Genomic DNA, 21526 nt, shown 5'->3' with positions numbered 1-21526 from the left:
CAGTCCCCTCCTCCTTTTTTTCCTCTTCAACAAAACACTGCACTTCATAACATTGAGAGAGGCCAGGTGTCACAATTTGTTTTTAATGAAGCAACTAATGAAGTGTTTACAAAGTTGCTGCAGTTGTGGTTTTCCATTGAATAGAAGTCAGTGTAATACAGAATAAACCCGGGGGAACACATAGTTGGCAGGAAAAAGGCGTGTACAAGTTACCAAAATAAAATAAAAACACAAAGTAAATAAATTCATAATATAAAAAATGAATCAAGAATCGTATTACAACTCTAGAGTTTTTATAGTGTTGGTATGCTTACTTCACTTCTGTAAATCCAGAGATTGATCCACAAACGAATTAGTCGAGTATAGTGCAAATGAAACCAGGGGGAAACTGTAACCAAAGCATGTCAAAAAAACATTAAACATCCATCAAACACATTCAATAATCTATTAAAAGTTTCAACCCCAATGTCAGGGTAGAACTTTTTCAATAACACATATAACCTTAAAGCTAATAAGATTTTACAGCACGTAATGAAACAAACTGAAATTAATATTGTTTTTTAAATAAAACTTGTTTTTCTTAGTGTCATTCATACAAGTAGCTAAAAAGAGTTCACTGTAAAAAAGACAACTGTGTAGTTGGAAGGGAAAATGTTTTTTTTTTAGATGTTTTTAATCCTTAAACTAAGCTGGCTTTACAACCTGACCTGTCCCCTTGTGAGAAGGTGCACATAGGGATGAAATACCATGTTAACAACAGGTTTATTTGTTGCCTCTTCTGGGTCTTGTTCATCATCCGGCATAAGAGTGATCCAAAAAACCTTTTTTCTTCACACACACATGATTTTCTCCAATCACTACAAAAGCACAGCACCATTCCAGCAGATTTTTCATTTCATTTTGCATCATATTTTTAACCATATTTTCAAGACAAAAAAGACAAATCAATTCCAACTCTTACTCACATCATGAGCGGTTCATAAAATTGAATTGAAGATGGCTATAGGCCCACATTGTTAAAAACACAGTGTTAGGTTTGAACTCCCTTAAGGTGTGAGAGAAGAAGACAAACGAGAATCAAAGTAAACACAGTGTTACATCAGGCCATAATTGCCTTTTAAAACAGCATCTTAACTAAGTTGGTAAACAGAAAGACAGAACTGTTTCTTCAGAGTCTTCTTTCTTCTCTGAGGGGATGACAGTGTGTTGACAGTTTTTGGGAGGGACAGCACTCAAATCCTCTTTGCTAAGGTCAACAGACGTTGTCTCCTTTTGACAATACAAATATACTTTAGTATGATCCTGAGTAGGCTCTAAAATATTGATACACAGAGAGATCATCCACTTGGACTTGGGGCATTCAAGAGGATTAAGCAATTTATGATTTTAAGTAAATGGAGGCCTGATGGTAATCCTATAGTATCAGTATTTCCTCCACTGACTTCACGTTATTTGATTTACACCGCCACCGTGTGGCCAAATGGGTACAATGACTCCACTGTCAAAGCCAAATTAAAGATAAATAAAAAACATATACAGTGGAACACATTTGGAATATAAAATTATGTTTTATTGGTAAGAAAGCATCTGATAGGCAAATCCTAGTATTTAAGAAAAATGTATGAAAAAGAAAAATCGGAAGATCATTGGACTTTTTAGTTCAATCAGCGTAAAGTATTCGACCTGATTATCCGATAATGTAAGCGAATTTGTAACCTGCATCTTTTTAGTGTCATCATAATATTATTACTACCGGCCAGACATCTTTCATATTTTGTATTCTTTTTTTTTTTAGATTTAGAGCAAAGTTAAACATTATATTTAATTTATGGCTTAATTATTCCACTCAAATTATTTTGAAAATTACAATGATTTATATTTTTTAACATGAATTCTTTATTACAATGATTTCCTTTTCTCTGGAGTGAAATAGACGAACACAGGCTGGTATTATATCCGCGGAAGCCGGAACTACAACGTTGTAGCGTTTCCACACGGAGCTATTTTGCAGACGGGTACAGGCTGTGTTGACAGCGCGGGTTTGGTTAAATGATGTATACGTTTCCCACATACATGCTTAAATACTACAATTAAAGAAGCACTATGGCGGAGTCCAGAGACACGAAGGTGCATTTTACTCTGAAAGAACTGACTCTTTCCGGTCAGACTGAGGATGAAGATGTGCCCGGCAGCTCGTCCACCGTGGAGATGAAAGACAGCAAACTGGTGTGTGTGGAGTATCCGGGGGTAGTCACCAATGTGGACAAGATGCTGGAGACTCTCGGGGGTGAAAAAACAGTGTCCAAAGTAAGCAAAGCATAACTGAACTAGCACATAATCTTCCTGAGAGACCCGAAGATTCAAACCAAACAGTTGATAAACTAACCTTACTTCACAGGTGGTCAGTAGTGTATTCACATGTCATGCCTTTCAATATTTTACAATATGTCCATGTCATAAACTGAGACAAATGAAAATGCACGCCATTTACTGTGTAATTTGTAGTGAAAACGTCATATTGTTGTTTGGACAATACATAGCTGAAACTCAAGCTTCCAGAAACTTACAACTATTGGTCGACCTTAGTATTGGCTTTAATTTTAAGCAGCCCGGCAACTGCCCCAGAACCCCAGGGGGTCAAAAGACTTGTATTAATTTAAATGGTCAGTAAGCAGGAATACTCCCCTATTGGCTACTTTAATGTCTTCTGACCAGTGGTGGTTCTAGACCACTTTTACTGAGGGGGTGAAACTGGGGCTAGATGATTTGTCAGAGGGGAACATTAAACCCAGGTGAAAAACAGACAAAGAGATGATCACTTTAAAAAAAATATATATTATGCCAAATAACAGCACACATCATTATATACCTCAACATAAAATAGCATGATTTATATTTGTTTCAATAACAGAATTAAATACTAGATTGTGAGTTCGGTTGTTAAATACTGTGTATGTGTTATGAGGGGGGTTCTTCCTTTTGGAGGGGTGGTCACAGGGGGGACCAAGCTCAGTGTTACAGGGGCACTGGCCCCTGTTGGCCCCTGCCTAGAACCGCCCATGGTTCTGACTTCATGTTGGTAAAAAAGTGGGACATACTGCTTGATTTCCTGATTTAATGGCTTCCCAGCGATTATAAAACACAGACTACAAACTATGCGTACCATATACACAATAATAGTGATGTTTGTCATTGATCTAACTGCACTTATCTTATTCCTGTCTTCATTTTCTGTTGATCCCATAGTCTTTCAATCACCCCAACAGACGTCTTGAGCTGCGTTACAGGCCTAAGGACCCTTTCTGCCACTCTCTTTGTGGAAACCGCTTCCCATCAACCAACCTGCTCCTCAGAGTGCGGCGGCGGGTTAGGAAAAAGGACCCCAAGGATACTGAGATCCAAATGGATGTTCTTGGAGTTATTGGAACAACATACAAATTCCAAGGTTAGATTATAAAATCTCCTATGCTGTTGTGATGTGGGTAAAAAAACATTTACTGTCTTGTTTTTCTGTCTTTTCCCTTTACCCCCTTTTAGCTGCTGAGATTTATTCTCACAACAAACACTTAGATATTTTGCTGTATTGTGTAAAATGTAGATTTCATACTTATTGGTCTTTTTTTTTAATACAAAAACTACAAAACAATCTATTATTCACTTATTAATGATCTGCTTTGTGTGGGTTTTTTTGCAGGGATGTCAGACTTTCAGTACCTCGCTGTGCATTCAGAAGGTGGAAAAGAAACATCTTTGTACGACAAGATCATCCTCCGCAAATCAGAGAATCAAGAGTTCTTTGAGCAGCCCATGCCTTACTTTCTTCCTCCAGCTGCCTTCTCACGCCTCGACAGCCCTGTGGATTATTACTACCGGCCAGACATCTTTCAAAAGTCAGTGCGACGACTCTGTGGGACAAACACAGCTTACTCAGTTGACCTTACAGCTTCGGCTTGTTCCCTTTGATGGGTGTAGTTATTTGCCCTTTGCAAACTTGCTGCTGATGCTGATGTAGCTAAAAAGGAATGCATTTCTAATATTTCTTTGTCCTTTCTTTCTGTTTACAGCACAATGCCCGTCAGCAAGTCAAACTTTATCGGTTTGAATCGAAATCGCCGGCCCCACAACGCTATTTTTGTGAGTTTCAGTGATCCTAGCGTTCCCACTGAGAGCCTCGAGGCCGCCAGGAGCAACTGGGCACGAGTCTGCGTGAAGGAGAATGACAAGCAGGCAGAAGAGCAAATGAAGAAGGTAGATGTGCTTCTGCAATTGTGATTACCGATTAATGAAAGTACAACACACAGCTATTGCTATAGACACATTTTAAATGTAAAGAAATCTGTTATTACAGAAGAGACCATCAAGTACATGAGAATCCTGACGAGCCATTTGAAGGTTTCTCAGGAGAAATTCATGGCTCATGAGAAAAGATTAAAGTCTGGATATTTAATTAAAAATGTCCCATATAACAAAAGCTAGTCTGCAAGGGCAAAATAATGAGATAAAGTGAATTAACAGAATTCCCACTAATAATTCAATTTGATACTTGTGTAACCTGAAATGACACATCAATGACTTTCCACCATTCTGTGGGTGTTTATCTTATCTTAAACCAAACTTTGTTTGAGTGTAGATGTTTGAGAGTCGGCCCATCTGGTCACGGAACGCGGTCAAGGCAAACATCAACGTCCACCCTGAGAAACTGAAACTGCTGCTGCCCGTCTGCGCCTACTATACGGTGAGTCAAGAGGACAGAGTGTGTCTGGTTACAAGTGTGAGCCTTCATTTCAGAGGGAAGACTAGATGATTTTCAATGAATTTTCCATCATGTCATTCAGAAATATTTTCATTTTTTAATGTTTATTTTTGTATTTACATCCAAATACAAGGAGTACAATATCTGATCAGTTACAAAAAAAGAGAGAGAAAAGAAAAGAAGATGGTCAAGGATGTCACAATTATTCCTGTTTTGGAAGGAAAAAAAGCTGATAAATAGAGTCAAGCATGACTCTATTTATACTCTATGTGAGGTCGAACCCTCACAGTTCATTCATAACAAAGGGCAAGTCCACACACAGCACACATAGATTATATATCCCAGCACAACAGAGTCACAATCCATGAACATCCAAAAACAAATGACTGTAAGGACATGGAATCATCAAGAGGCTAGTGTGAGAGAGAAGGAAAGGGAAAATCTCTTAATGACTCTTCTTTAATAGAATAGATTCCAAGCTCAGTTTGTGAACACATGTAAAGCTAGTTGCACAGCATTTTTTGTTTACACTATGGTGCTGTTCGGGGCTTAACCCAACACAACAGCTCCTCAAAATACAGCACTCGCATAGAAGAGAACATTCCTCTCAGTCAGAGACAAAAGTTTTTAGCTTTAGGTTTTCTCTTACTGCAGAATATAGTTTTTTCTCTGCTTCAAAAAATAATGAATTCCAAAGAAAGTTTAAAAAGAAATCAGGGGCGCTGGCAGACTAGAGGTTAGTGCGTGCGCCCGTTGTGCAGAGGCTGCAGTCCTCTGAGCAGGCGGCCCAGGTTTGAATCCGACCTGTGGCTTCTTTTTCCGCAGGTCATTCCCCACTCTCTATCTCCCTCCCTCCCAGATCTCTGACTCTATCCCCCGTCCTATCTAAATAAAGGCATAAAAAGCCCCAAAAATGATCCTTAAAAAATAAATGTGGTCAATTTGATTTGAAGAATGAGTCATTAATTCTGCACTAAATTAAGTTAAACATCTGATTTACCTTGGTAGGTGACAGGACCGTGGAGAAGCCTGTGGGTGAGGCTCGGCTATGACCCCAGAAAGTGCAAGGAGGCGAAAATATACCAGCTACTGGACTTCAGGATACGATGTAGCACAAAACACGGTAAGAATCTGTGGCTAAGCGGGGCAGCATGGAGGTTTCCTGAGTAGATTAGTCATCGATTGAACGCCCTTTAGAGTTCTTTTTGGGTTTTCTAATTCTGACATGAAAGATCAAATAAAGTGTTACGATATAATGAGAGCAGAATGCACAAGGTGAGAAATTGTACAGAACAAGCTGTATTTTTTTTTACAAATGCAGTGTTGTCTCACACTATCACATTCATTTCAAACTCAACCCCTAACCTGTCTGCCCAACTCTGACTGCTGGCTCCTCTTTTTCCTACTCTTAGGGTATTCGTTATCTGACATGCCAGTAAAAGCCAAGAGGAGTGCTCTCGACTACAGTCTGCCTATCACATTCAATAAAGCGGGTAAGTCTGGGAATTTCTTTACATATTTTACACGTTAGGTGCGGGAGAAGCTGCTACTTAAGATGTGCCAACGTTGTATATTGGACCACTTTCTGCAGAATTCCCACTGGGATCAGACTGAGGACCTAATTCCCAGTCCCATAGAAAAATATGAAACAGTCAGCTGGTGTAGCAGCACATGAGGTCTATTTTGCCAAAGACCTCTTGGGAACAATTCCCTTAACAATTGTCAGCCCAACCCTGCAACCATAGCTTCTTCATATTTGTCATCATATTATCGTGGTCATTTTTTAGTTTTCCCCATCTTCTTCACGCGAAGCTCACCAGAACAGGTAGCTTTGTCTGGTGTTAAAATAATGTTACAGGATCTAGTGGACAAGGTCGACCCTGGTCTTCCAATCCATCCAATCCAACTTTATTTGTTAAGCACTTTAAAACAACCACAGTTGACCAAAGTGCTGTACAGAAGAATAAATAAAATACGTAACAGCTCACACGAGATAAAAGAAAACTACATGTGAAATACAGAATCAATTTAAAAGACATAAAATATAAGTAAAATTAATAGGCACGCAAAAAAGAAATTAAATAAATAAATAAATAAGTCGACGTCTTACTGTGTGTCAAAGGCCAGGGAAAAGAGATGGGTCTTAAGAAGAGATTTAAAAACAGGCATTACTTTTATTACAATAATCTTTTATAACCAAGAATAAAACAAGAATATAATTATTCTTTTTTAAACATTATAAAAAAACAAACAACATTGCCAAACATTATACCCTGTTTAACCAGTAGTTGCTTATTTAGTTCTCAGACCTTCATTTCCCTTGACTCCTATTCCCTTAGTCTGGCTCCTCGCTCTCACTGGGCCTCGATTCCTCCTTGGTTGATTGTCGATTCAGGTAATGAGATCACAAAGGCCATATAATCGCTGACCAGCTTTGGCATCCTTTATCTCCTCCTCCAGGCCTTCTGTTATGGAAAGGCCCTGCTGCGGCCCTTCAAGCCCTCGGCATGCAGCCATCAATAATTTAAGATGTAACACCGTGGCTCTGCCAGTGCACTGTTATCACTGCATGACCCTGATGAAGGTCACAAGCTGAAACACCTCAGTCTGATAAAGTTAATAAAGCTGATCTTCATACTACAAGTGTTCCTGGAGCTCTTTGACCTCTTCCAATGCAATGCTAAACAGAAAATATGATTTTTCTTTCAGGTCCTCAGGTAGCCAGCGTGATGGAACTTTCAGCGCAGGAGGGTCCGGGCAGCAGCCGAGATCTAACACCGCTCTCATACCAGCTAAAGGTCTGTGAAGGTCCAGCATAGTGCTCTAATAAAATGTTGGTTATCATTCAACTGGAATGACACAACTCAACTTTGAATTTGTATTCTGTTTCTATTTGTTAAATTATAATTGTATTTCTTTAAATCTTCTTATAGTCCACTGTGAACTGGCTGTCTGCTCGGTGATTACTGCCTCATACTAACTGACTACTGTTTCATCTCCTCAGGAGTCCTCCTACATCTTCAGAGAGGGCATGCTGCCTCCACACAGACAGATGTTTTACCAGCTCTGTGACCTGGATGAGAAAAGGTACATAATATGTCTTAAGCCTGAATTACTTACAAAATGTTTGTAATGATCCTGTTTTATTTTAGATAAAAATGTGTTGTACTGATGTAGTGTAATTAAATTGTTAAGATGTTATATCTTTATTTAACCTCGTATTTAAGAAGGGGCACCACTTCCTGTTAAAGGAAGAAAATAACTTTAATGGTATAAGTTAATTAATTAATCAGTCAGTTTCATATCTTGAAAGAAGTAAGTTCTGGAAATGTTTAACAAGAAAACACACAGACAAAGTTCTGAATTTTATGTGTAAAATTTAATATAAAAAGGGGTAAACAATAATGTATAGATGAAACAGATAAAGAATAGGATTATTATGATCAGGATAAGGCAATTATAATGTATGGTGACATTATATATTTAGTAATGAGATAAGACGCGGTATTGTTTGAATGACCTAATCAGAAAATGGTCAAAAAGAAAAAGTTGATTAAGGAATTTTGGGATTCTATTTGGATTTAAAGGAGGGCTCTGAATAGACACGACTCAAGACTTAATCTTCCAACACCCCTTGCCACCAGCAGTCTTACTGTGAGATGTGTTCAATTGAACTCCGCCGGCTGGTCCCGCGTTTCAGTCTCTGGCAAGCAGTTCTTGTCAGGCTCAGAGAGGTCCACGGGCCAGATTAGATGCCTTGACACCTTGGTCGGAGTATGCAGCTGGGATGGAGATTGTACGTCGGTTCAGCCGTTGTCTCAGAAGCTCCAAGAGGATCCAACAGGAAAAAATATTAAAGAGTCTTTTGATACGTCGATTTCCAATTCAGATTAACCGGATGGCCATCTTGATGAATCCAAACTCAGGAATTGGCATTCAAAATTGAAGAGCAAAGACTTTGGAGAAGAAAGTTCAAAAACCTTGCTTGAGCCAGAAAGAATTGATGTTCCAAAAATTGTGCGTGAAAAAGAAAGTTCGGCAGAGACTCGTCTCTACGGCATAAACTTAAAAGAAGTGATTCGGACCGAATTCCGAAGAGAAGAGAGCAAGAGCTGAAGCTCTAAACTTCAAGAAACCAAAACTAAGATCTGAGGTCAGTGTGAGCTCTTATCACCTGGATGGGAGGAGGGGGGTCTGCAGGCAAAGAGGGGTGCCGCCCACGGGTGACTCCCATTCTGACCGGAGGACAATTGTTTAAACTAAACCGAGTTTACTCAATAAGATTAAGAATATGAATCTAAACATATATACGTCACCATACATTAATTTCGATATTATTTCTATCAGATCCATGTTGATGTAGGTTCACGTCATATATTTAGACAAACATTTCTATCAGATTCATGTTGAGATGAAAATCACACCATCTGGGAACATCCTCTGTCAATCCCAGCCTGTAGGTGAACAAAAACATGTTATACAGTCAGTATTCTTAATAAGACATATTAATAAAGTAGGAAAAGAAGTTGGTGTCTTTAAATAACACCTTCTATAGCTAATATCAAAGAGTATGCTTTATAACACGTCTAAATGTACAATTATGAAGGTTACATATTCATGGATATTCTAACACTAGGTGGCAATAGCGCTCCACGTCAAATTCTTATTAAACATAATATAACTCTTATTCCTGTTCTGAAGATCAGATTTTGAGTTTAAAAAGATGATTATAATACATTCAATGTGACAATTACAAATATCTAGATGAAGAAAGACATAAATGTTCATTTGATGCAGAATTGAAAGCTGTGGTTTAATTCAGCTCTTCAGCAGTCCTTCAACAGATGGTCAATTTTACGACTTTGCAGAGACTGGTTTCGGTCACAGTTCATGTCTTTGGGGTCAATTCATAGATAGCAGAGTGTTCTGTTTCCACTCGGTTGTTTATTCCAGGTGTTGTAAAAGTTCATAATATCCTGTCTGAGAGGTAGACTTAAGTCATTGATCAGTTCCTTTGTTCCTTGGTAAGTAATGTTAATCCACAGTCCTGAGTCCTGCAGGAAGAGAGGTCGTAAAACGTGGCTGCTGATAACGGCTACACTGATCAGTATCAGTAAATGATGTTGTGAAATAAATGTAGCTGTGAATAAATTCAGTCTCCATCAGAAAATGGAAACACCCATGTGAATCTTTCATGTACATTGTCCTTCCTTATTTCAGTAGTTGGACTAATGTACACAATCCCCTGTTTGAGTAATCAAGCTGTTTTTGTGTCTCCAGTCTCAAACAGGTGATAGAGCAGAAAAGTAATGAGGAGATTTGTGACGAACGGGACGGCTGGTGTGTTGTTGGCACCACCGACAAGCTGAGGGACCTGATCTCAGGCATGATCAAGAAGGTCATCAGAGCCCAGAAACCATGTAAGGACATGTGTTACACAAAGTTATGCTGTTTCTCACCTCATGTAGACTATGTCCTCTTCTGTGTAATGACGCATAAACTACCTCTAGAGATTAACATATACCATTGACACATGATGGTCAAAAGTGTAGGAGCTGGTGTTTCACTGAGCCGTCCTGCATCCCTCCTGGGTTACCTTTTGTAACCCAGGAGGGATGCTGACTGTCTTTGCTCCATGAAAAACTCTCAAACGGGGTTTCTTTTTTTTAACTAGGTGGCTCCCAGCCTTGTAGTCTTATGACCCCTTAAGATGAAGCCATTGCTATTTCCCCTCAATACACTCAGTTTCAGGTTACATAATTTACATATTAAGCAATACTACAGGTCTGTTGGGCAGTGGCCCAAAAGACTGAGTGTATTGACCACTATATCCCTATGCATTTAATGAAATATTACAATAGATCTAAACTAAGGAGAAAAATCAGCAAGACAAAAAAAAAGATGAACTTCAACGTCTATCCCAGAAACACAGAATAATGCTTTTATGCGTACCAGTGTGAGAAAGAAGGTCAAAGGTCAGCTGGAGATTCATATGTCCATGTACATCCACCGAATGTGAGCACAGCCTCTCAGAAGCTTAAACCTCAGGAGGTTGGTGATGATGAAAACTATGAAAAAAATAATTGCATTGTTAACTCTACCAACCTACAAATCACACAAGGTCATTTAGTTGTTTATGTGGCTAATTCTTATTCCATCTTCACATACAGTATGCACTCTGTTAGCAGTTTTAATCCTGTGATAGGTAAACTCTGTGCTGATGATGCCTTCTAGTTTGTCACCTGATGTTATTTCTTTCCATCAGCATTGCCAGAATACCCCAAGAAACAAAGACGTGCACGGCAAAGAAAACAAACCCCCGATTCGGACGAAGAGGAGGAGATGCCGGATGACAAGAACAAGGACGACGACGATGAAGATGATGATGATGAGTTTCAGCCGTCTGAGGGGAGTGAAAATGAGATGGAGACAGAAATGCTAGATTACATCTAACAAAAGACATTAATGATGACTGTTGAGATTTTGCATTATTCATTTGGATTGTTTTTTTCCAGTGAGATTTAAATAAAAATTGAGGTTTTCTAGTAGTTTGTGTAAGAATTATGTTTGTATTTAAGTTTTTCAGTTATGGTCATGACACGTATCCCTGACAAATTTAAGTCATACTAAAACATTTTCATGGGCATCAGTCAAGTTTAACTACCAACGAAAGATAGTTGGCCGATGTCATTGGGCCTGTATAGGCTTAACGCAGATAGATCGGTATCATCTACACGTTTTCCAGTATGCTCAGCCTGAAAACTTTAAAGCCTTTCTGTTCCTTTAGTCATATCATGATAAATAGGCACAGTGTCAAATAGAGAGGAGGGGCATTTGTCTAAGTTAGACTTGACAAAATAGAAAAAAATGTAAAGTTTTAAAGTAAATGTAAAAATTTCAGACTGAATGTTGCTACAAACATCTGCTTATCCAACATCTCAGCTGTTTTTTACTTTTCCTTGTGGTTCCACTTCAACTACTGTTGGGATTCACACTGACATATGGCACAAGTCTGTTGTTGTAGGTGGGTTAAGAGTGGGTTATTGGGAGGATGCATATACACTCACTCGTGGAAAGTAAGATAGAAAAAAACACATGGGGGGGAGGGGGTGCTAACACTTAAAACAAGTATTATCTTTGAATTGGTTGTAGCAGTGAGACTCTGAGTCCAGTGGGACAGCTGTGTCAACTGAGCTGAGGTTGCCTTACTGATACAAAATGCCAGCTGTAAACTATTGGCACCTCTCAAATGTTATCCAGGAACACATGTTCTTTGGAAATACATCTTTTTAACCACTGAGGGCACACTCACACTAGGCAAAGTTGTCCCCTACCGTACGGATAGGATCACTCACACTAGTCAAACAAACTGGACTTTAGGGGTGAAGCGTGCTTAGGCAAGGTACGGATTGCCTAGTGTGAGTGCACCCTTAGAGAACTAAAGCGAAAGAAGATTTAAACATCACTACTCTTTGTAAGGTTTAAATAAATTATACAAATAATTTAACACTTATTTCACAATTAATTGTAAGTAGTGAAAGTAGATATGATTAGTGGTGATAGAAAAAAAAATGGTTTTCATTTGTGTGTGAGTGCGCCTCACATTTCCTGCAACCTCTGCAGAAGTCAGTGGCCCAGTCCGACCACCCCTGTCAAAAAAGTCTGGCTCGGCCCTAGATGACATTAAAAATGTTTTTGATTCCAACTATAACCCACTTCTATCAACTGTTCATCCAAGTGAACTGCCATGAAGTCACATATTAAGAGTCCCTTCACCTTTGTGAAACATGCTGTTATTCCTCTTTATTTATTAGCCATCACTATTTAACCCTTGCTTTTGAGCTTCTAAGTCAGGACATGCTCAGTCTGTTGGCATGGCAATACAATATAAAATAAAGACAGTTGTGAAATAGACATAGTTGAGGCAGAATTTTAAACAAACAAAGAAAAATAAGGAGAGAAGGCTTATTACTTGCAAATTCTGATGATCATTTCAACTTTAATAGGCTAAATAAAATGATAAACCTGGTTTGGTAAATGTACAAGGAAAAATGGAGTCTTAAAGGTTTTTATCAAATGGAATTTTAATCCCATTGACATTTTGGCTAAATTCCAAACACTGCTGATGTGTGGGCACAACAAGATGTTTCCAGTGTGGGTTTTACTAGCTGTAACACCGAGAATGTAACACGGTTACAGCTGATTTCATTGTCAGTGTCAGAGAGGAAAGTATTAAGGACACAGGGTGACTCAATATTATGTAAAAGTGGGAGAAGCAGGCCAAACAGAATGTAAACCAGTCACGGGCTGTTTGGAGGAGGGGTCTCCGTTATAAAAGTCTGTCCGACAATCAACCTTGTTTCCACAGGCACGATGATGAAGCTGGGAATATTGGTAGCTGTTGCTGTGTTTCTGGAGACGGTCTCTGCGTCCTCCGTAAGTGTCCCAAAATAAACATTTCGATATGTTAATAAGAGTCTTTGTTTAGTATCTTTAATATTGCCTTCAGTATTTAAATAAATCTACAATTTCCTCATCCACAGCATTTTTGTAATTAAGCTGCAATACTTACTTATGAAAGAATGAGAATATTTTATTAATAAATTGCTAATGGATGTATATTGAATCAGAAGTGTGTCACAACATATTTCTAACCTTTATCGTTTTAACTAATTATTTCATTACATTTGTATGAAGGATTTATTCAATAACAGTTTTACATGACTGATTCATTCAATCATTATAATATTTTTTTTAATTTGAAATGCACTGTTCTTGTTCAAGATATATGTGTAAGGTTTCAGTGGGCTCCTGCTTCAAGTGAATCTGTGCATGTCTTTGTCCCCTTTGAAGCTCGGAGTGGTGTACACTGAGGGAGGGATGGTGGAGGGCGAGCAGATCCGTCTTGGGCTCTTCAGTAGCATGGATGTCTTCAGGGGGATTCCTTTTGCTGACATCCCTCAAAGGTTTCAGAAACCAAAACGTCACCCTGGCTGGGACGGTGGGTAGACTCATGGACCGGAAAAAAAAGCTTTTAAAGCTATAATCGACACCACAGAGAAGAATAGTCCTTCAAGCAATCATATCAATTATTTGATTTGAATAAAAAGTTTTATTTTTTGTGTGAAAAGGGAAATACGTCTTAGTTAACAGCTTCAGCTGTAAGACATATTGTGTCAAGAAAACATACATTGTTCACGCTGGGTTTTTCTTTCTTCAAAGTTCAAGGACCAAGGATTTCTTTAGAGGGGCAGTTTGCTTTAAAGCCAGCAGTACCATACAAACCATCACATAAAACTATAGAAGAAGAAAAAGAAATTGAGGGATTCATCAGAAAGAAAAAACAAACACTTAATTGATTAAAAAGGGCAGTGGCAATGAATCATGAATATAACAATTACATAGAATTGTTTAAAAGGCTAAAGGCAGTGGGGACTAAAGTTTTAGACTACTAGGGGCTAGGGTTTTCACGATCCCAGAATTTTCAACTTGTAAAAATCAAATGATATTAATAACTGTTTCAATACCTTGGCAATAAAAGTCCTATAGGCACCCGATATCAGGTCCTTTGTTGTTTTTAATTAATGTGTATTGTTGGCAAACTCCTGCACATTGCCTCAACAAGTTGGAAGGGAAAACATCTGTTTAAACCCTTGAATGACTGACAGCAACATTGTAATCTATCTTCCATTCTTTTACTCTCCTACTCCAAAGTATCAGCGAGTCAGTGAAAATGTTGAACCTAACTTGAAATAAGACAACATATCCCAATATATTGTATTGTATTTGTATTGTAAGGTTATGGCGAATACACAGCCCTGACTTTAAACCTTGTGTGTCTATTGGCAGGTGTTCTGAAGGCCACTGAGTTCAGGAACAGATGCCTTCAGGTGAACCTTATCATGACTGACACAAGAGGCAGTGAGGACTGTCTGTACCTCAACATCTGGGTTCCTCATGGCAGCTCAGGTAAAGACAACAAGGGGCCCACAAAGTCTCAGTATTATTATATATTGACTTCAACCAGCTCCAATCACTGTTGCTCTTCAGTGTCCACAGGTATGGCCGTCATGGTTTGGATCTACGGAGGAGGCTTCTTGGCTGGAGGCTCTATGGGAGCTAATTTCCTGGATAACTATCTGTATGATGGGCAGGAGATAGCAGACAGAGGCAATGTCATTGTGGTGACACTGGGATACCGTGTGGGAACTCTGGGCTTCCTGAGCACTGGGGATTCTGATTTGCCTGGTATGTTTATTTTGTCTCACCTTTTTGAAAAAAGAGTGTGAAGAAGTGGACTTCCCTGCAAGTTTTCATTGAGATCAGTCATTGGTGCTGTGATTCCCCTTCAGGAAACTTTGGTCTCTGGGACCAGCAGGCTGCTATTGCCTGGGTGCACAGGAACATCCGTTCTTTTGGAGGAGACCCCGACAACATCACCATGTTTGGAGAGTCTGCAGGGGGAGCTAGTGTCAGCTTCCAGGTGAGAAACAATTTTTCTGGAAATCCAGCAATGATTGATGATATATTAAATATATGACATGAAATCTTCTTCACAATTTTGCTAAATGAATTGTATTCAATAAAAACACATTTAAGCAATTTAACAAGCAGTGCAGTGCATTTGACTATCTACATTTTTCTGATAATTGCCATAACAGCACAACTTTGAGTGTATCATTGCCTTTACAACAGTGTTACATGCGACCTATTGTAGGTACAATTTCAAAGCAACACCTAATTATTAAATTTAGCTTATTATATCCTTCGTATGGCTCTGCCAACATACTTAGTTTTGCAGCTTGACTGGAACGGATCTGTTGCCAAGCAACACAACTTTCTTTCTTAAAAAAAACTCTTTATAATGTGTGTAAGTCTACATGTTATCCCCAACTAGACACTTTGTATAATAAACATTCATCTGTAACCATACAGGTAATAAGAATTTGTGCACAGTTGCCTTGGTGGCCCTACTGATGTTTAAGTAAATTGATGACCATTTGCTGTAATTTAAAAGTTCATTTCTGGTATTTAGAACACCTGTAGGAAAATGATACACATTTAAAAGTCCCAGAGATGCTGAACTCTCCATCAGCATTTACAGTGACTAATAACTTAATGTTGTTAAAATAAAATATCTGTTGTGTTTTGTGTGCGTCTGCAGACACTCACTCCACACAACAAAGGAATGATCAGGAGAGCCATCTCCCAGAGTGGGGTTGCACTCTGCCCCTGGGCTATCAACAAAAACCCCCGCAAATATGCTGAGGAGGTACATAATAGTCCCCCTGACTTTTACTTCTTTAACACACCTTTGAATATTTTTTTAAATTTTCATACTATGACAGAACTGGTAAACAATTAAAGCTAATTTGAACTTCCTCTCCAGATTGCCCTGAAGGTCAACTGCCCCACCGATGATTCTATGGCTGCCTGTTTGAAGATGACTGATCCTGTGACTCTTACCTTGGCTGGCAGTATCAGTATCGTCAGTTCACCTGATAGTAAGAACTGAAATTCATACAAACAAGTCTGCAGGATAAGTATATATATATCTTCATGGTTTAAAGCAATTAAACTTGCAATGTATTTTCTCTTCAACATCTACCAGAACTAAAAAAAAACTTTTTTACTACATAAGCAATTTAGTACCCATATCTAAAGTATGTGTGTCTTTGTATAGTGTATCTTTGGGCGCAAGATAACAAGACAGCATGCAAACACGCAAATGTTTCTGTTTTTATGTGCAATTTTGCACATAAGAAGGCGATATGTAACATTGGAGCCAGCAAGTGGAGCGGCTCTGTATGTGTGTTTGCATTTCTGAGTCTGTGTATGCGAAGCACTCGCAGTGTGTTACACACTGAGGCTGTGGCTCAGCGGCAGATTCATTCGTCTTTAGGCCCAAAGGTCTGAGGTTCAATATGTTGATGTGTCCTTGGGCAAGACAAATTTGATTATTCTGCGTCAGTGGTGTATGAATGGACAAGTTAATACTTATGGACACTTTATGTAGCAACCTCTGACATCAGTGTGTGGATGGGTGTGAATGGGTAGGTGTGACCTTTGGTGTTAAAAGTGCTTTGAAAGTCAGAAGACTAGAAAAGTGCTGTACAAGCAAATTCCATCTATCATTTACACATACTGCCTTTCGTCCATTAGCAATTGCCATGATAATATTATTCAGTACGGTGCAATTACAGAATTGCAAAGAGTAAACCTTGCAGCCAGACTCCACCTATTGGCTGGCAGACCCCCTACATCATTTTAACTTTCAATGGCTGTACTACTTTCAGTAGGTTTTTAATGACACAATAGATTTTATTCAAACTGGTAATTTTTTATTTAGTTTTGTCTTCACAGGCCTTCAGTAAATGGCAGATTAGAAAGTCAGATGTAAAACATAGGTATTGAGCATCTGATGTTGCACTCTTCCTTCAGACCCCATTGTGAACAACCTGCTCCTATCTCCTGTGGTCGACGGCGACTTCCTGCCTGATGAGCCTCATAAGCTGTTCCACAATGCTGCTGAGATCGACTACATCGCTGGAATCAATGACATGGACGGACACCTCTTCACTGGTGTGGATGTTCCTTCAATCAACTCCCACCTGGTGGACACACCTGTGTGAGTTCAAGCCATTTGGTTGACGTGTGAAACAGTAAAATGTTTTTTTCTTCTGTGGTGTTATTAACATATTTTACTAGGCAAAACATTTTCTTGTCAGACCTAAATTTGAAACCTTTTCTTCCTGATTGCAGTGGGGATTTGAAGAGGCTATTGGCTTCATACGTTAAGGATGGTGGCCCTCTAGCTCTAGACAATGCTTACTCCACATATACCTCAACCTGGGGATCAAATCCTAACAAGGAGACAATCAAGAAAACTGTTGTGGATGTTGGAACAGACTTCATCTTCCTGGTTCCTACTCAGGCTGCCCTCTACCTTCATGCTACCAATGCCACGTGAGAATAAGATCTTTCTGAAGAAATTTCTACCAGTAATACTTCTGTTATTTGTCACGCTCCTTGGTGTATTCATTGTTACATCCCTTTTTCTTCCATATCCGACCAAAGAACCGGCCGTACTTACTCCTACCTGTTCTCTCAGCCCAACCGTTTGGGTGGCATCGGGAGACCCTACCCCAGCTGGATTGGAGCCGACCACTCTGATGATCTGCAGTATGTGTTTGGAAAACCTTTCACCACACCCCTTGGTTACTGGCCAAGCCACCGCTACGTCTCCCGCTACATGATCAACTACTGGACCAACTTTGCTAAAACGGGGTATACTTCTGCAGACGCACAACATGAGCATCACAGAAATAAAATAATAACAGTGATAATAAATGAATGAAAAACTTAACCACATACTGAGATAAAAAACCACATGTGCCTGAGTTCAGTTCCCTTTCTCTGGTTACAGGGACCCCACCAAAGGAGAGAAAGTGCCCACTAACTGGCCTGAGTTTACCATCAATCATCATTACCTGGAGATCAATTCTGATATGGACAAGGGCTATGTGAGACAGCAGTTGAGAATGCGTTATGTTCATTTCTGGACAAGCGTCCTGCCCAACCTTCCTCTCATCTCAGAATAAATAATCAGTGCAATCACCTGCACATCAAGACACCTTAAGCAATTCATCAGTAATATCTCCTGAAGAAATAAATGGATCACAAGGCAAAGATAGTTCCCTGGTTTCATTTAGCTGCATGTTTTCCTTTTAGTTTATTTTGTATTAATTTAGCTTTTCCTTCTTTTGGCAATGCAAACTGTGCAGCCATTCAATAGTTTTCTGACTGCTCCAGTCCACTGACAATCTCAATTTTGTAAAAATGCATACAAAACAAAGGCTGGCTGGCTGGCGGTGTACTTATATTAAATGTTTAACATTGTCAAAGTTAAAACAGAGAGAAAAGCTTGTTTTTGTGGATTAAAGCAGATTTATTATTCTTTGATGGATTCTTGTTTTTAGTCTGTAATTAATGCTGGGGCGACTCTGGGCACTGCTACCTTTAAATAAAGGAGAGCAAATAGATTATTGTAATTTCTCAATCTCCTTATCCAATAAAATTATTAAATCTGTGATTTAGGTCTCTTGATTCAACAGTAGCCTAATTAAGACCTTATTAACTCAAATAAATGTACTGTAACAGATGTGTATGTGACACGAAAACAAAATTTGTTATTTCAACTGGTAAAAAATAAGCTTGGCCTGGTGAGTCAAAAAGTTAATTTCGGACCCTGTTCTCATTTATTGACAATGAGTAAGAGAGTCAGGTCACATTTTACATGCAAGGCAAATACAAACCAGCCATGAGGCAATGAATCTAGGTGAAATGTGTTCCAAGGTGACTCAATAGGCTAAGTACATTCTTAAGTATCCTTAACCTGAACCTTTTTAGTATTTTCTCTGAGAATCCTAATTATATTTCAACAGAATTAGTATTATAACTTAACTTCTTTTGGCAATGCAAAATGTGCAATTATTTAGTAGTTTTCTAACTGCTCCAGTCCACTGACAATCTGAACTTGAGATGCTATGGGATTGGATGGCGTCTAAGAGATGTTCATTCTTTAACATAAAAATGCATACAAAACAAAGGCTTGTAGGCAGTGTAGGGTGTGGTGTGTTAATAATTATTAATATTAATTTAATAATCACATTTTACTATATAAAACCGAACATAAACGTTGTCCGCGTATTAACTCTGCAAAACCCCAACATAAATGGTGTGAGGTTCTCAATAAATCAGCTTTATTGCACTGTTAATGCACAGTAATCCGAACTTTTAAATCCTAAAAGGGATTCTTCTGAAGAAAATTCTCCTTTCTTTGGAAGATGTAATTTTTGTTTGTTGTTAAAGCAAAGCAGACATCAAGCTGTGACTTAGTTGTGTTGTATGTTGTGTTGGATGTTGTTGGTTAATGGTTAAAATAATAACTGTTTTTCCTCTTTGTGTCCATACAACAATTGAACATAATGATGCAGCCAGTGTGACTTTCTCAATGAACTAATTTTTTTTGCATTAATCCAGAAGTAATTTACTAAAGGAATGTATTTCTTGAGAAAATGTACTTCTCATTTCCAGCAAGGCAGACATCAAGTTGAGTAGTTTAACTGACTTTGGTGCTCTTTGTTGTATGAGACAACAAGTCAGCCATTAGTCCAGATGAGAGGGTAATCTAAATAATTGTTGCGTAGCCAACTGTCTGAGAGGCGTGAGTTCCACCAATCCTTAGAGGACACCTTAGAGGTGTGAATCCCCTCACTTAAGCTTCCAAGATAGAGCTCAGTGACCAGTTTGAAACTTAGATCCAATTTGCTCTCCTGCTGATTTAGCTTTTTAAAGTTAGCAGCTTCCAGGATAGAGTGCAGTGATATGTTCTAGTACTTAAATCAGTTTTGCTCTCCTGTTGATTTTGCTTTGTTTACCTTAGCGGCTCTGCTATAAATGGCTCCCTGGGGTTCCGTTTTTCCAGATAAAATGCATTCCAAGTGCCTATGTGAGCCAGGAGCTGAGACTCCTTTTTGGTCAGACCACGCAGCACTGCAAGAAAATATCACTGATCTGATGCACCTCTGCTTAGAGGAGATTACCAACCTGAATAGCTATTCAATTAGCATTTGTGATAAAAAGTTGAAGGAGCTAGTTGATCATGTCAACCACAGAACCAAGAGTCCCCAAAGCATGATCCTGGATGTTCTTGGACAACTCCTCCACTGTTTATAGGTTCTTGCTTTAAATTACACATATATTTTTATCCCTGCACGGGTTATGTATATTTCTTGTATAAATCTATTTTTAATTGCAGAGTTTAAGTTTGTTTCATCTAGGGGTATTCTTTAAATCGGGTAAATATATATGTATGGGAGGGGGGCATCGGTTTTGCGGTTTAATTTGTAACAAATGTCATGTACGTCCTGCTACTGGATGCTTTGAATTTCCCTCGGGATCAATAAAGTATCTATCTATCTGTCTATCTATCTATCTATCCATCCATCCTTCTTTCCCAACGCAAGTCCTTTTTGCAGCTAACCCATCTGCGAGTAGAAAAAGGAGCCCTGTAGGAAAATAACCAAAGCCTGCAGAATGAGGTCCAATCCATAAAGGCAGAAAATAAATGTCTTCGGCAGCACTTCAAAACTGTCAAGCAGAAAGTGTTTGTGTTTGACGTAATTAAAAGGAGCACAGATAAGCATGGAGCAAGACATATTGTCAGGATATGGCTCTGATCTTGAACCAAGCTCCTTGAGAGATCAAACCATCCACCATCTCTCCACCATCTCTCACCGCCCTTTGTGTTGTGGTTTACCTGGCCTGGTACACGTAAATTGCCTGGTACAGCTTTCTGCAGTAGTGTCGGGATGTCTGCTTATCAGTCCTCTGCCACTTCTTTGCTCTGTCAGAATATAACTCTGTATTTCAGTTAAATGCTGTAACTAGGCAGCCAATTCTCTTTCACATCTGCCTCTAGCGGTCAGGAAGAATGAAATAGAACCAGATTAGACCTCTGACTCTTCTTCTGTTGTTTCCTGTCTATTTATTTTTATTTTAAGTTATGTTTTGTTCATTTGTTCTTTAAATCATGCTTAGTCTGAAAAGTGTGTTTTTTACCTTTTTATCATCAAGGACACAGGGTGACTAAATATTTTGTAACAGAGGGAGAAGCAGGCCCATAGAGTAGCAATAGCAATTTTATTTATATAGCACATTTCATTACAGATAAGCTCAATGAGTTCTACATTGAGGTTAAAAACAAAATCA

At 38.8% G+C, this 21526-nt stretch overlaps 2 protein-coding genes across 2 annotated transcripts; both read left to right on the top strand.

The window, feature by feature from the left end:
- The first annotated feature begins 1989 nt into the window (after positions 1-1989).
- gtf3c5 (general transcription factor IIIC, polypeptide 5) lies at positions 1990-11298 on the top strand. The gene is made up of 11 exons (XM_061061532.1): positions 1990-2307; positions 3247-3445; positions 3695-3890; positions 4065-4248; positions 4631-4735; positions 5762-5876; positions 6166-6246; positions 7463-7551; positions 7758-7840; positions 10034-10173; positions 11019-11298. Exons 1-11 carry the CDS (start codon positions 2104-2106, stop codon positions 11204-11206), a joined length of 1584 nt encoding a protein of 527 aa, XP_060917515.1. The 5' UTR covers positions 1990-2103; the 3' UTR covers positions 11207-11298.
- Positions 11299-13020: 1722 nt separating this feature from the next.
- LOC132992554 (bile salt-activated lipase-like) lies at positions 13021-18442 on the top strand. Its single transcript, XM_061061941.1, has 11 exons — positions 13021-13189; positions 13607-13754; positions 14603-14722; positions 14804-15001; positions 15106-15236; positions 15918-16025; positions 16143-16257; positions 17195-17381; positions 17516-17719; positions 17831-18040; positions 18180-18442. Exons 1-11 carry the CDS (start codon positions 13127-13129, stop codon positions 18352-18354), a joined length of 1659 nt encoding a protein of 552 aa, XP_060917924.1. The 5' UTR covers positions 13021-13126; the 3' UTR covers positions 18355-18442.
- The last annotated feature ends 3084 nt before the right edge of the window (positions 18443-21526 follow it).

This window comes from Labrus mixtus, chromosome 17, assembly GCF_963584025.1.
Source record: "Labrus mixtus chromosome 17, fLabMix1.1, whole genome shotgun sequence".
In the NCBI taxonomy this organism is placed as follows: Eukaryota; Metazoa; Chordata; class Actinopteri; order Labriformes; family Labridae; genus Labrus; species Labrus mixtus.
This window is presented reverse-complemented; position numbering and strand designations above follow the sequence as displayed.

Bases quoted from the DNA above. Each gene is read 5' to 3' on its own strand.
- gtf3c5 (XM_061061532.1), top strand. From the start codon at position 2,104: ATGGCGGAGTCCAGAGACACGAAGGTGCATTTTACTCTGAAAGAACTG. The intron at 4,736-5,761 runs GTGAGTCAAGAG...TTACCTTGGTAG, and splicing joins CCGTCTGCGCCTACTATACG to GTGACAGGACCGTGGAGAAG. The intron at 5,877-6,165 runs GTAAGAATCTGT...TCCTACTCTTAG, and splicing joins ACGATGTAGCACAAAACACG to GGTATTCGTTATCTGACATG.
- LOC132992554 (XM_061061941.1), top strand. From the start codon at position 13,127: ATGATGAAGCTGGGAATATTGGTAGCTGTTGCTGTGTTTCTGGAGACG. The intron at 17,382-17,515 runs GTGAGTTCAAGC...TCCTGATTGCAG, and splicing joins CACCTGGTGGACACACCTGT to TGGGGATTTGAAGAGGCTAT. The intron at 17,720-17,830 runs GTGAGAATAAGA...ATCCGACCAAAG, and splicing joins CTTCATGCTACCAATGCCAC to AACCGGCCGTACTTACTCCT.